The sequence below is a fragment of the Penicillium vulpinum genome (assembly GCF_028829585.1).
Source record: "Penicillium vulpinum strain IBT 29486 chromosome Unknown utg000001l_segment0_segment0, whole genome shotgun sequence".
NCBI lineage: Eukaryota > Fungi > Ascomycota > Eurotiomycetes > Eurotiales > Aspergillaceae > Penicillium > Penicillium vulpinum.
The window spans coordinates 2,641,922-2,654,697 of NW_026643241.1; the positions used below are offsets into that span (position 1 = coordinate 2,641,922).

At 48.2% G+C, this 12,776-nt stretch overlaps 5 protein-coding genes across 5 annotated transcripts; 3 read left to right on the forward strand and 2 right to left on the reverse strand.

The window, feature by feature from the left end:
- Positions 1-264: 264 nt before the first annotated feature.
- Positions 265-1,717, forward strand: N7479_000984 (acyl-CoA dehydrogenase; the record flags this gene model as incomplete). Its single annotated transcript, XM_057248682.1, has 4 exons — positions 265-469; positions 534-1,449; positions 1,507-1,616; positions 1,671-1,717. 4 exons carry the CDS (start codon positions 265-267, stop codon positions 1,715-1,717), a joined length of 1,278 nt encoding a protein of 425 aa, XP_057113114.1.
- Positions 1,718-2,590: 873 nt separating this feature from the next.
- On the forward strand, positions 2,591-3,371 carry N7479_000985 (putative ubiquitin conjugating enzyme (UbcD); the record flags this gene model as incomplete). The annotated part of the gene is made up of 5 exons (XM_057248683.1): positions 2,591-2,634; positions 2,690-2,735; positions 2,856-2,885; positions 2,992-3,175; positions 3,232-3,371. The coding sequence occupies 5 exons, from the start codon at positions 2,591-2,593 to the stop codon at positions 3,369-3,371; spliced, it is 444 nt and encodes a 147-aa protein (XP_057113115.1).
- A 974-nt stretch (positions 3,372-4,345) lies between these two features.
- On the reverse strand, positions 4,346-6,189 carry N7479_000986 (VOC family protein; the record flags this gene model as incomplete). The annotated part of the gene is made up of 2 exons (XM_057248684.1): positions 4,346-5,954; positions 6,014-6,189. 2 exons carry the CDS (start codon positions 6,187-6,189, stop codon positions 4,346-4,348), a joined length of 1,785 nt encoding a protein of 594 aa, XP_057113116.1.
- A 1,703-nt stretch (positions 6,190-7,892) lies between these two features.
- On the reverse strand, positions 7,893-8,716 carry N7479_000987 (18S rRNA pseudouridine methyltransferase; the record flags this gene model as incomplete). Its single annotated transcript, XM_057248685.1, has 2 exons — positions 7,893-8,369; positions 8,435-8,716. 2 exons carry the CDS (start codon positions 8,714-8,716, stop codon positions 7,893-7,895), a joined length of 759 nt encoding a protein of 252 aa, XP_057113117.1.
- Positions 8,717-11,161: 2,445 nt separating this feature from the next.
- On the forward strand, positions 11,162-12,381 carry N7479_000988 (ESCO family N-acetyltransferase; the record flags this gene model as incomplete). The annotated part of the gene is made up of 2 exons (XM_057248686.1): positions 11,162-11,193; positions 11,247-12,381. 2 exons carry the CDS (start codon positions 11,162-11,164, stop codon positions 12,379-12,381), a joined length of 1,167 nt encoding a protein of 388 aa, XP_057113118.1.
- Between the last annotated feature and the right edge of the window lie 395 nt (positions 12,382-12,776).

Below are 12,776 nucleotides of genomic sequence, written 5' to 3' on the forward strand. Positions count from 1 at the left end.
GTCGGTCGAACATGCGGAACCAAACAGCCATTGCTCGGGAATTTTGTCGAATCATATTGATCAGGATAAATACTAACCGGGCCGAGTTACTCTTGATCTTTTAATCTCATCATTTCTGGTTGCACTCGGTGATTTCAAATACCCCAAACCTGCAAAACTGCCGAGGTCTCATTAGTGCATATTTGATGGAGGTCCCCCGCAACAATTGACACCTTTTGATTCTCTCTTCACTTTGTAAAATTGCCTTTCTTCTTTGTTTTAGCCATGATGAAATGCTCCCTTCTTCGTGCAGCTGCGCGCTCGATCCAGGCTGGTCCTACCTCCGCCGCAGGCCGCCGGTATGCCTCCTCGGCCGTCTTTAATTGGGAAGATCCTCTCGCCGCAGCAGAGCTGTTTACAGAGGAGGAACTGGCAATCCAGGATACAGCACGCCAATATTGCCAGGATAAGCTTGCACCCCGCGTATTGGGTATGTCTAATTTGCTTTGCTTCTGTCGTGAAATGGTGAACTGACGTCAGTGACTCCCTTGCAGAGGCTTACCGCAACGAGAATTACGATCGTCGAATTCTAGAAGAGATGGGCGAGCTGGGCCTTCTTGGTGCTTCAATTGAAGGATACGGATGCGCCGGTGTCAGCACTGTGGCATCGGGCCTCATCACCAAGGAAGTCGAGCGCGTGGACTCCGGATACCGATCAGGCATGTCAGTTCAGAGCTCGCTAGCCATGACCGGCATCTACGAGTTCGGCACAGAAGAGCAAAAGCAGCGCTTCCTTCCTAGTCTCGCTAAGGGTACAGTCGCCGGTTGCTTCGGTTTGACAGAGCCCAATCATGGCTCTGACCCTGGGTCCATGGAGACCGTGGCGCGTGAACACCCCACGCAGAAGGGCATGTACCTGCTTTCTGGCAGCAAGACGTGGATCACGAACTCGCCCATCGCCGACCTTGCGCTCGTGTGGGCTAAGCTCGAGTCCACGGGAAAGATCCGTGGCTTTATTGTGGAGCGTGAGCGTGCGACGCCCGGGTCGTACGAGACTCCCGCTATCAAGAATAAGAGTGCACTGCGTGCTTCCATCACTGGTATGATCCATATGGATAACTGCCTCGTACCAGCGGAGAATATGCTGCCGGATGTCGAGGGCCTCAAGGGCCCCTTTACGTGCTTGAACAGTGCCCGCTTGGGAATTGCGTTTGGTGCCATGGGTGCCCTAGAGGATTGTCTTTCCCGTGCGCGCGAGTACAGCCTGGAGCGCAAGCAGTTCAAGGGCAACCCGCTTGCCAAGTACCAGCTTATTCAGATGAAGCTGGCTAACGCTGCTACGGATGCTGCTTACGGAACTCTGGCTGCGGTTCAGGTGGCTCGCCTTAAGGATGCTGGCAAGGCTACACCTGAGATGATCTCGATGATCAAGCGTCAGAACTGTGACCGTGCGCTAGCTAATTCCAGAACGTAGGTTTCCCTATTTTATTTTTCTGGTTTACTCTGCTGACATTGCCAATGCATTAGCCTGCAAGAAATCTTCGGTGGCAACGCTGCTAGTGACGAGTATCATATCGCCCGCCATGTGGCTAACCTGTTTGTGGTGCAGACCTATGAGGGTCAGAGTGATATCCATGGTAAGTTATTTCTGCCTGATTATGTTGGGCTGAAGCTAATGCATATTCCAATAGCTTTGATCCTGGGTCGTGCCATTACGGGTAAACAGGCCTTTGTCTAAAAAATAAACATTGAAAAGAACACACTTATATATAGAATATATCCCAATCGAATGCTTCAAATAGGTACCTACGCACCTACAGTAGTAGCCCTAAGTTATCTAAATATGTAGGTATGTAGTCAACGTATGTAATCAGCGTATGTAGTCAATGTAGGTATATAGTTCCTTCCTTTTTGGGATAAGCGGGAAATTGCGGGCGCCTCACCCGCACGTGACATCATCGAGGGGTAGTGTATCAGTATCACATGGTGCAATACAGGTTTTCAATACAGAGGTATATTGAAGTTCAGAGAGATTTGAATATGAAATATGAAATATTATATGTAGAGATTCACTATTAGAAGATCTACTTGATTACAAAGTAGATATATACATATGTATCTCCATAATTACTGGTAGGCACTGCTTTCTAATGACTAATCTGAGCAGTTGAAACATCTGCAATTGCTGTCTTGTGTACATCTGTGCCCCGCCAAATTTTCGATGATTCAAACCAATCGAGACATTTACCTTCATTAAGCAATTAAATTTGATTTGAAAGTCATATCCCATATTCTATCTGCTTCTACCTTGTTCTTTAACACAAATAACAACAGGTTAATAACCTCCAAATGAGAGCTGATCATGATGTGTCATCTCAGTGTGGCGCCCGGTATTCCTGTATTGGGCCGTACAATACCGACAGAATCGATTCCGCCCACCTGGGGCACTTTTCCCCCTCTTGAGACTCCCAATTATCTTCTTCCCTCTTCTTTTCCACACAAAGACGTAATCGTAAGTTGACCAACTTCACTCTCTAAACTTGAATCAACATCTGACGATCCATTATCCAGTTTCTTTTTGTTTTCTACACCTTTGCAATCTTTGCTCGTCATGGCTCTCAAGCGTATTAACAAGGAACTCACTGACCTCGGCCGGTAAGCCTATCCTGATGCTATCATTTGCGCTTCATGACTCTTAACTCTCCTTTAGAGACCCACCCTCTTCCTGCTCCGCTGGCCCCGTTGGAGATGATCTGGTATGAACACTCGTTTTCTTGGTTGGCGCCGTGTGGCGGGGCATAATCGCCCCGGTGTTGAACTAGAATTGATATCAATGAGGGGATCATAAATGACTGACTTTGGTTTTTTTCTTGCAGTTCCACTGGCAAGCGACCATCATGGGTCCTGTAAGTTGTTCTCATCTCTGCTCCGGAGGACCTTGAGGGGGCCATCTAGCTCTCTACGAGGTGTAGAGATTCATCACCGGATTCATGATACTAATTTATCTTATAGGGTGACTCCCCATACTCTGGCGGCGTCTTCTTCCTTGCCATTCACTTCCCTACCGACTACCCCTTCAAGCCACCCAAGGTTAACTTCACCACTCGCATCTACCACCCCAACATCAACTCCAACGGCAGCATCTGTCTGGATATCCTGAGAGACCAATGGAGCCCTGCCCTCACTATCTCTAAAGGTGGGCAATAACTTTCCTTTCATTATCTATTACGCACAATCTCTAACTTGTCATAGTGTTGCTCTCCATTTGCTCGATGCTCACAGACCCCAACCCGGACGATCCGCTTGTGCCCGAAATCGCGCACGTCTACAAGACCGACCGACCCCGGTACGAGGCGACAGCTCGCGAGTGGACGCGGAAGTACGCTATTTGAGTGAAACGACAAATCTGATCCCTTCTGCGCTTCTGTTCTTCCTCTCCCTCTCTCAATAACCCTTCTTGCGGCCCCTATCCCGCTCGGTCACTTTCTCTCGGTGTCATCTCAACGTCGCTCTGCATCTTTCTGCTTTCTCTGCCCTCCTGCTCTAGATTCAGAATCCGCGAAAGCCTGGCGTACCTGTGGTCGTAGAAACGTTTTCAGTTTTTTTTCACCCAACTCTGTGTGTTGATTTCAAATGCACCTGTTCTTGCTCGCGTTTGCTTCCTGCTTTCGTGTCTAAAAACTCCATTTGCGCCGGGTTTGACCTTGTCTTGTTGGGTTGAGTTTCTGGGACTTTTCATATCCAACGATCCTTATGACCAAATTCTCATGCATTCATGGCATCCGTTTCTTCTCTTTTTCAAACGCTGCATGCGTCTAGGATTGAATTATGGACTTTGCCGAGTTTTCTCCGGTTTTTTTTAAAATTCTTTGCTTGTACTAGGCGGTGCTTCGAACTCGGTGGGTAATGCTTTGATTTGGAAGATAGTTCGAGATCGCCTATTGTGTGTCTTGTGTTTAGGGGCCTTTCTCTTTTTCTATCTCAAATAGCACAATCTAGGCAGGCCGGTCTTTGTATGAACCTTGGATGTTGTAGACTGTAGTTTGTACATCGTATAATGTTGGATTGATCAGTGGGTGAGTGTACAACCTCAAAACACCGATTCTCTTCAATAATGCATTCATTCCAATCGCCCAACTCCCAACTCCATATATGTATGTATATGTATATGTATGTATATGTATATGTATGTATATCTATGTAGATGCAAATCAAAAGATTAATAGTAAACACCATAAAATCAAATCAAGTACAAGTCCAGCACCAAGAATAGAGGAAACAGAAATAAAATGCAAAAGAAACCAAACTCAGCCACCCGTTACAAGGAACAGGAACCAAGCATGCGTATTTCACAAGATGCATCACATCAAACAACCTGACTCCCTCGTCGACTCCCAGCCTTCGACCCCTCCCCAGCCTTCGCAGTCCTCTGACTGGCCTTAGAAACCTGACTCCCCGAATCCGCCGATCTCACATGCTCCTCATCATTAGAGCTCCTTGACCGATGCGAGCGATGTCGGTGAGTACGAGACCCAACCTGGCTAATCGAGTCATCGGGCGAAACCTGCGAGTCAACATCCAGATCCGCAACACTCTCCGGCAGCGGGATATCCCGCGCAGACAAATACGCGTTCCCATCTCTAGCATCCTTGCTGTGGATACTCGGGCTGGAGTAGTATGTTGTGTTCGAGCCAGCGGGGAGGGGGATATTGCGTGCAGAGCGGGATGATGATGCAACACTAGCGTTATCCTTGCCGACATGCGAGGAAGAGCGCACTGATGCAGTCCGGTGGGAGTGCGTACTTTGCTGACTCTTGTGCGAGCGCTGCGAGACGCTCGACTCGCACCCGTCGCGGTCATCGTGGCTGTGCCGGCGGTGTGTGCTCTGCGATGCTTTGATAGTTGATGAGCTATGCACGCTGCTTGGTGCGCCGCCGCGGGTCCTATCGTCATGGTAGCTGCTGATGAAGGTTGAGGGGGCGCAGGCGTAGCGTTGCTGGGAGGCGTTGCTTGCGGGTGGGTACTCGATTGCGCGTAGCTGGATGTCTTCCGGGATACTGTAGATGCTGCCTTCTGAGGCGCGGCGTGGGTTATCGTGCATGTATTCGGTGCCATCGTAGATTGTGCTGGCGCGTGGATTCTTGGAGGTCACACTGCGTGTTATGGTTGAGCGCGGGTTTGAGGCCGTGGTGTAGGTGCTGCGAGGTGGTTGGGGTGCTTCGATCGCGCGGTATTGGGATTGTTGGTCGTCACCGCCGAAGAAGGATTGGGCGGCCGCTTTGATTTGGGGGAAGCTGTTCACGAACTGTGTTGGCTGTTCGGGTTCTTGGGTTGTTGATTGTGAATCGCCTTTGACCATTGCGTAGGCGATTGCTGCGCCTGCGGCAGCGCCAATGAGCGTGCCGACAATGGTCTTAGCTGCTTTGCTGCCGTCATCAGTCTTTGGCGGTGCGGGCACTTGCACAGTGTATGATGGTGGCGGTGGGCCGCGGGAAACGACAGTTGGTGCAGACCGCTCAAAGGTTGTGGGTGCTTTGGAAACAGCGCGAGACTTGGCTTCAGATCGGGCTTCAGATCTTGCCTCGGATCTTGCCTCGGATCTTGCCTCAGACCTTGCCACAGATCTGGTTTCAGACATGGCCTCGGACCGTGGGGGTGCAATGCTCTCTGCCTTGATGGTGCTAGCTTTACTGCTTGCCTTTGAGACTACAGAGCGGCTGGAGCCACCCTCCAGAAGAGCTATTGTCGGCCCACTTGCCTCGGATATAACCGAGGCATTGCTGGGCCGGTACACAGCTTCAATGCTGTTGCCGTCGAAGTCGATAACGGCTGCACTGAAGTACCCAGACTGCGAATCTCGCATCTTGGGCTCGCCGTGGATCTTCGCGCCGGCTTTTAGGGCGCTTATGAAGAACGAGCCGACTGCGTCTTTTGACGGGGCTGGAAAGGCGACATGGACTGCACCAGGAGGGGATCTTTGATTTAGGTTAGCCTTGTTAAAAGATAGGATATTTCTTTGTATATTATCACTCACCCAGGCTTAGTCTCGGTCATCCAGAAATCAGCAGGTTCCCCCTGCTTCTGACCGAAACCTATGTAGTCGTCATGTCGACCGATGAATTGATATCCCAATGGCTGTAAGCATGATAAGAAGAAAGAGGTAGAGGTTGGGAGGTGGGAGACAGTCAGGGTGATATGCGAAACGGGCATTGCAAAGGTTGAAGTCGATGTGTCTGGATGCCAGCACGTACAGATAGTGAAAAAGAATGAGGATATGAAAAAAACGAAGGTGAAGGGGAAAAAAGAGAGAGATTAAATGCGGTATGGAGGATATATACGGTGAGGGAATCCAAGTCTATAACCAGAACTATGACGCCAGGAAACGAGGCCACATGAATGATCCCCCAAGAGCCAGTCAGAACAAAGGCTGCGTGACTCTAATCCACAAGCAGAGACGGAATAAACTAGCAGCTTCCAAAAATCCTGCCCAAGCTGGCGAAAAGGGGTCATCCAGACCACCGCATATCTCCGATAGTACGTTGGTGGGCACTAAGGACGTGTGATTTCTGTATGGAGTCAGGCAAGTGGGGTCCAGAGACGATTGGCCAAAAGATCAAGTCAATGTTCAGTACACCTGATCTGCACGGGCAAGTTGAAACAGTCCGAGGACGAGGCGTGTTGAAGCCCAAAGCCGTACTCTGTATAGTCAAAACAGAAAGCAAGTGAGTCCGTACAAAGTACTTCCAGTGGCACTTCCAGTAACACAGTAGCCAGACCGAAGGCCGTTCCTGTTCATGGCTACTTTCGGATGTCTAGTGGCCCAATTTTTTGCAAACTGAAACGCTCTATGGCTGGAGGGGTACAGATGGATCCCTGCCAGGTCATCGCGGGGAGCCAATGTGGATTCCTGTTGGCGGATGGGGCGTCTCTTCTGGATGCCCTGAGCGAGGTGCAGGAGCCTATCGATGTTAAGTGGGCATTTTGCTTACTTGTTTCCCTTGTCTGAGCAAATGGTAGACTTTCGAGTGGAGGGAGAGAAAAAAAAGGACTCTGCTAGGTGGACTTGGGTAGATGTGCTGACCGCTACGGAGTACAGGCTTTGAGTCATACAACAGTACGTCGTACGTTGATAATTTAGGATTGTACTTTTTGATAGGTTAATTTAGAGAAAATAATATGAATTCACATAGAATAGTAATACGATATCCATAATATCTAAAATATACATATATATGACGATGGGCACGAGTGCATCTCAGATTCGATCCGATTCGCGCACTCAAAGTGAGGCGAGCCTAATTGCATGCCACGTCAAGAATCACTAATATTAAGTATTTTAAGAGAGAAAACGAAGTAAAAAAAATAAAAAAGCCATTTATTGAACACAGAAGTTGAAGATATGTGTCTCAGGAACCAAATCAATGGACCCTAATCTATGTGCTGTTCACTTTTTCTGATCTACGCATCGCAGCAGTCGAGGTTGAAGCTGGATGGAAGCAAGATGGATCAAAGGACTGGCGAAAAGGAACCAAATGCCATCCGACCCGTTAACGTGTGCTGGGGAAAAGAAGTGCTCTCTAAACACCCACAGGCAGTCTGGGATGAATCCCGATGCTTGATAGCTGTCCCAGTATCCAGTATACCCAGTGGATTCCCCAAAACAAAACAGAGAGATAGAGAGAAAGGTATGTAGAGAGAGCTGGGCTTAGATAACAGCCAAAATACCCGAACAAGGACAACCAAAACATATACAGAGATATGACCGGTACCTGTATTCTGTGTGCTCAATCCCCGCCCGTAAAAAAAAAAAAAAAAAAAAAAAGCTGTGGCAAAGGTGCCGTCAGTACAGACGGTAAGGACGCGCGCTCTCTGGGCGCGATTTCTTTCTGTCTTTTTTTTCACATTTGAGTTTATCAGAGGATATCCCAGACTTCTTCGGCAGCGTGGCAGAACTTGCTGCAGGCCACACTGGCACTGAGACTGTAGTTGCTGATACTGATGGTTTCATCCTTGAAGGAATCGGCAAAGTCATCGTGACCCTTAGCCATAGCACCGACAAAGATGGCCACACTCTCGTTCGGGTTAAGCGACTCCAGGTAGTCCTTGGTGCGGACCACAGGGGCCTCGAAACTCATGGTCACCTTGCGGCAGTTGGGGGGCAGGTGGTCGGTGATCGGGTTCTTAATAACCTTGAGGAGCTTTTCCTGCGAGTTGGTGGAACGGATGGAGAGTCGGTGGAGCAACTGGACCATCAGACCGGCAAACCGCTTAAATGTTCTTGGGATGCGGACGGAAGGGTTCACTTCGATCAAGACGCCCTTGGCGGTGTGGATGAAAATTTGAAGCCGACCGGCCTTGTTCACAGGGGAATCGAGAAGGGTGAGTAGACACTACGGTGGGTTAGTGGGTATTCCTTTTTGACCTTTGTATTGCCACTGGCGATGTTGAATCGTACCTGGTGGGTAATATCTGGTCGGGCTTCACTGATGTCACGGTTCATCTTGCGCATGATACCAATGTGCTCATCACTGTTCAACAGAGAGAACTTCTCATCCTTGGTTCCTGAACGTCCACTGGAGACAGCCTTGTAGGTTTCCAGACTGGCATTGGAAAGAACCACGATCAAGCGTTGCGTATCCTTATCATGGGATGGAATTGGAACATGCTGCTCAGCGACAAGCTGAGGGAGCTCCGGAGGAGGACATGACTGGGTCCCTATAGGTGAAATATTAGACATTGTGAAGTTTTAAGCTTAGAAGGATTTCAATTTCGGCGCGGGGAGGGGTAAAGGGAAGGGGGGGGGAAAAGGTGACAGATGTGGCTGGGATGTGATTTGGGGAGATTGGGTGCCCATCGATATGTCACACGGACCAAATCAGAATTCTGGAAGATGTTGCGATTCAAGTAACTCATATGTGTTGTAGTTGTGGAGAGAAAACCCCCCAAATCAAACAGAATGACAGTATTGCTATAAAGCAAGGGGGGTGGGAAAAAGAGATAAGAAAATCAACTTACTCGCACGCTTTCTCTTTCCAGCAGCTTGTTCTTGTTCTGACATTGTGTTTATATCAAGATGGTGTTGGAAGTTGGGAAGAGTTTTTGGGTTAAAAGATGGGGAACTCGGAGAGATTAAAAAAAAAAAAAAAAAAAAAGAGAGAGCGCGGGCTTCGGGGACCGGACCATCAGCTGGTAGAGAAATATTATAACCTCTCTGCATTCTATAATAAAGTAGTAAAATACTAAGAACTTTGCTTTTTATTTATGTATTAGAATGAATTCTTCACTTTTTTTTGTATGTTTGATTAGCATAGTCAAATATAGGACTTACTACTCCAAATACTAACATTTATATATAAACCTAGAATATATAATATCTATATCTACCTATAGTCTTTAACCCTGAAAATTCCCTGTTAATCTTAGCTCCAACGGTGCCATTCTTCGTCAGGGAGATCGACACTAACCCCCTCAGTTGTGCCGCTTACGGAGTACATAGTACATAGTACATATCTGTACAATGTATGATTCCAGCTGCGTTTGAACCAGCCACATTAGGGCTTCTCTTTTTGCAGATAAGTTCAACATCCCAGCCCCGACAAGAATGTACCCAAATTGCTTGAGGCTGTCTACCTCTGGACTAGACCCTGATAGACTGGCAAGTTTGGCCACAGAACTCTCTCTCGTGCACAACACCACTGGAGGATTTGATTACAACATAGACCGGATGATGAGGATCTGTGTAACATTCTCTGCATCAGATTGCGTTGGTGACTCAGAACAATTAGATCTGACTGGCTCATACCCAACATTGCCTCTTGAGGGCCAGGGTGTACACCGAGAGGTTGCTGTCCAGTGGATGAGAAGGGTGGAAGGGTCAGCACAGATATGAAGGCCATGAATGGATCAGAATGGTCAAGGTGGTACAAGCAAAGATTTGTCACCAGTAGCAGCAAATCTGAGGGCCTTGAACGAGGAGCTCTCTTCCAGCAATCTCTGAGGCCAGTTCAACTGTTCAGAGGTGCAGCTTGTGACGCCTGTCAACTCTTATGAATTAGGGACCCCGCAGTCCCGGTTAGTGACCGGAATGTATGTGTATCATGTATGCTCCAGCACTGAGGGATCATCTTTGCACGATAACACGCCGCGCGCCCAGTTGCCACCAAGTTCATGTGTAAATCGGGGAGATCAGATTCCCATATGTCGATGGGACCTCGTAACCTGGCTAGCATCAAACCAATCACTAAACAAGGTCAAAAGATCTCTGTTGTGTCTTGACCCAATCAGCATAAAAAAGTTCATGTTGGCCCCAAGCGATCCGATATATTCCCTGAAAATGAAAATAATAACCTATAAACTGTAGCCTGTAGGCGCTGGAGGTGAAGCATTGGAGCGGTCAAATGAGGATCACAATTCCAACGTGGGCTTCCTTGCACAATGCAATACGGGGAAGGCCTTACTGGGTGGAAGCCTTGCACACTTGGCGAAAGGCCAGGGGTGGCTTAGGAAAGCGTCATCTTTAATCTCCCAATCTGGTGGACTTAGCCCAGTGCAACAAGATAGTCTTATTGGTTGAATTTCGAAATTGGAGCCTGTCTGCCAATTGCCAATTGTGTACTCCGTACTCCGTATATTTATGATTTTAGAAAGGGGGCGAAGGGGAAAAAAAAAAGAAAAAGAAGAAGTGCCCGACAGCATACCAACCACAAGAATTTGACAAAAAAAAAAGGCTGGTTGTTATTTGTTATACTCCGTTTTTATCTCTGCACATCTGCACATCTGCACATCTTCACTTTCTCTTGACTCTGTCATCCTTCATTTCTCCTTGGTCCGGTATTAATCCCGGCTGGTGGCGAGATTCTCCTTTTTTTTCTTTAAAAAAAAAAGAGAGAGACTCAGCTCTCCACCGGAAGTTGTTGATCATTTTCCATTTCATTATTTGTTTTTCTATTTGAACTTGAAACCTCTTCAAATCCGAAGAAAGAAAAACCCCTCAAAAAAACAAAGGCACAGTAAAGAATCCCTAGTCCTCTGGAGTCAACCTTGGAACAGGTAAGTCAACCGTTAGTCATCGAAACAATATGACCTAAAACAGACTAGCGTCCCACGCGTGCCGTCACCAGCTCGACTTTCTCAACTTCTTCATCCCACCTTGCCCTGAGCAAATTTTGGAAAAGTCAGGGTCATGCCGTGGACAGTTACCAATTCATTTAAGAGGTATATATGTGTTGGTCCAATTTCTAGGGTGAGCGACTGACATTCCACTTCAGAGGCCTTATGAAAACTTACGGACGACCAACATGGCGCGTCTACGATGATGAGCGCGCCACGAAGAAAAGACGCGTGGATGAGTCCGATGAAGCTGAAGCTAATCTGCAATATGCCATACGTGAGTCTTCAGCCGCCGTGCTATCGAGCCCGTCGCGTCGCAACTCCCTCTTGTCGGAAGGCACGCTCGATGATAGTGATGATCTCACCACACCACCATCGTCACCACCTCAGCGGTTAACCCCGCCGCCAGCCAACACCCGCAAGCCGACTTTTGCGTTTCTCAAGCGCAAGCACAAGGAAACCCCGACCGGAACGCCCTTGACAGAGGTTAATTCGAATAGCGTACGCGCATCCGTGGACCCACCCAAGCAGAAGGGTCAGAAACAACCCGTCATGCGCCAGATGCAGATTGACCTGGGAAGTGATACACGAAAGACCTGTGCTACCTGTGGGATGGAATATATCTCGTCCAATACAGAGGATGCGGCGCTGCATAAAAAGTTCCACGAGATGAATGCGACTGGGATCGATCTGGGCAAGGCATTTATGCGTGCGAACGCCTCACGCTGGGTCTACGAAGCGACTCGATTTGATGAGGGATATGTGGTGATTGTGGACCGCAAGGCGTCTCCCAGTGCAAAGAGCCAAGCGAAGAAGGTTCTCGAAGTTGTCAATAAGGAGCTCTCATCACCGGAAATCGATGATGAGACCCTCTGGAGTCAAACGGAACCGCCCAAACATTTGCAGGACGGTCCGACCGAGAAAGTAGATCGCTACAGGGTCTTTTTGCATATGAAGGACAGTCGCTGTGTCGGGCTCTGTCTAACCGAGCGCATCTGGGAATCGCGACCGGTGGTGAAAGAACACAATGTCAACGCACCCAACGGCTCTGTCTCGACGCGAGATGAAGTCCGCCCGGCCATTGTCGGAATCTCTCGCATCTGGACCTCCGGATCCTCGCGGCGAAAGGGAATTGCTTTAGATCTTCTCGACTGTGTGGTCATCAACTTTATTTACGGGATGGAAATAACCAAAGGACAAATTGCATTCAGCCAGCCCACGGAGAGTGGCAATCGCCTGGCACATAAGTTTTTCGAGGATGAAGAGACATGGCATGTCTATAACGAGCGGTGATGGTGGAACTTGAATATGGGAGGGTCAATTCTTTTTTTCTTCTTGTTTCTTGTTTTTTGTTTTAATTCACAGCACTGGGTGAGGCATATGGGGGGGGGGGGGGGGGGGGGGGGTTTGTTTTTGTATTCTCTGGAGAGCGTTTTATTTTTTATATGCTTCTGTACCATACCCTTTTCCCGTGTACAATAGGGGATCTGGGACGCATTCGTTTCAACATTCCAATTTGACTGAAAACTATTATCGACAATTATGTATTAATGAATTTGATTGAAAAGCCTCTCGGGAAACCGGACTCGACGGAAAGCGGCGCGTAGGAACTAGGAACCTCATGGATAAGAAACTCGGCGGGGACCCCTCAATTCTTCTTCCTTTTCTCTTTATTCTAGCATATTTCA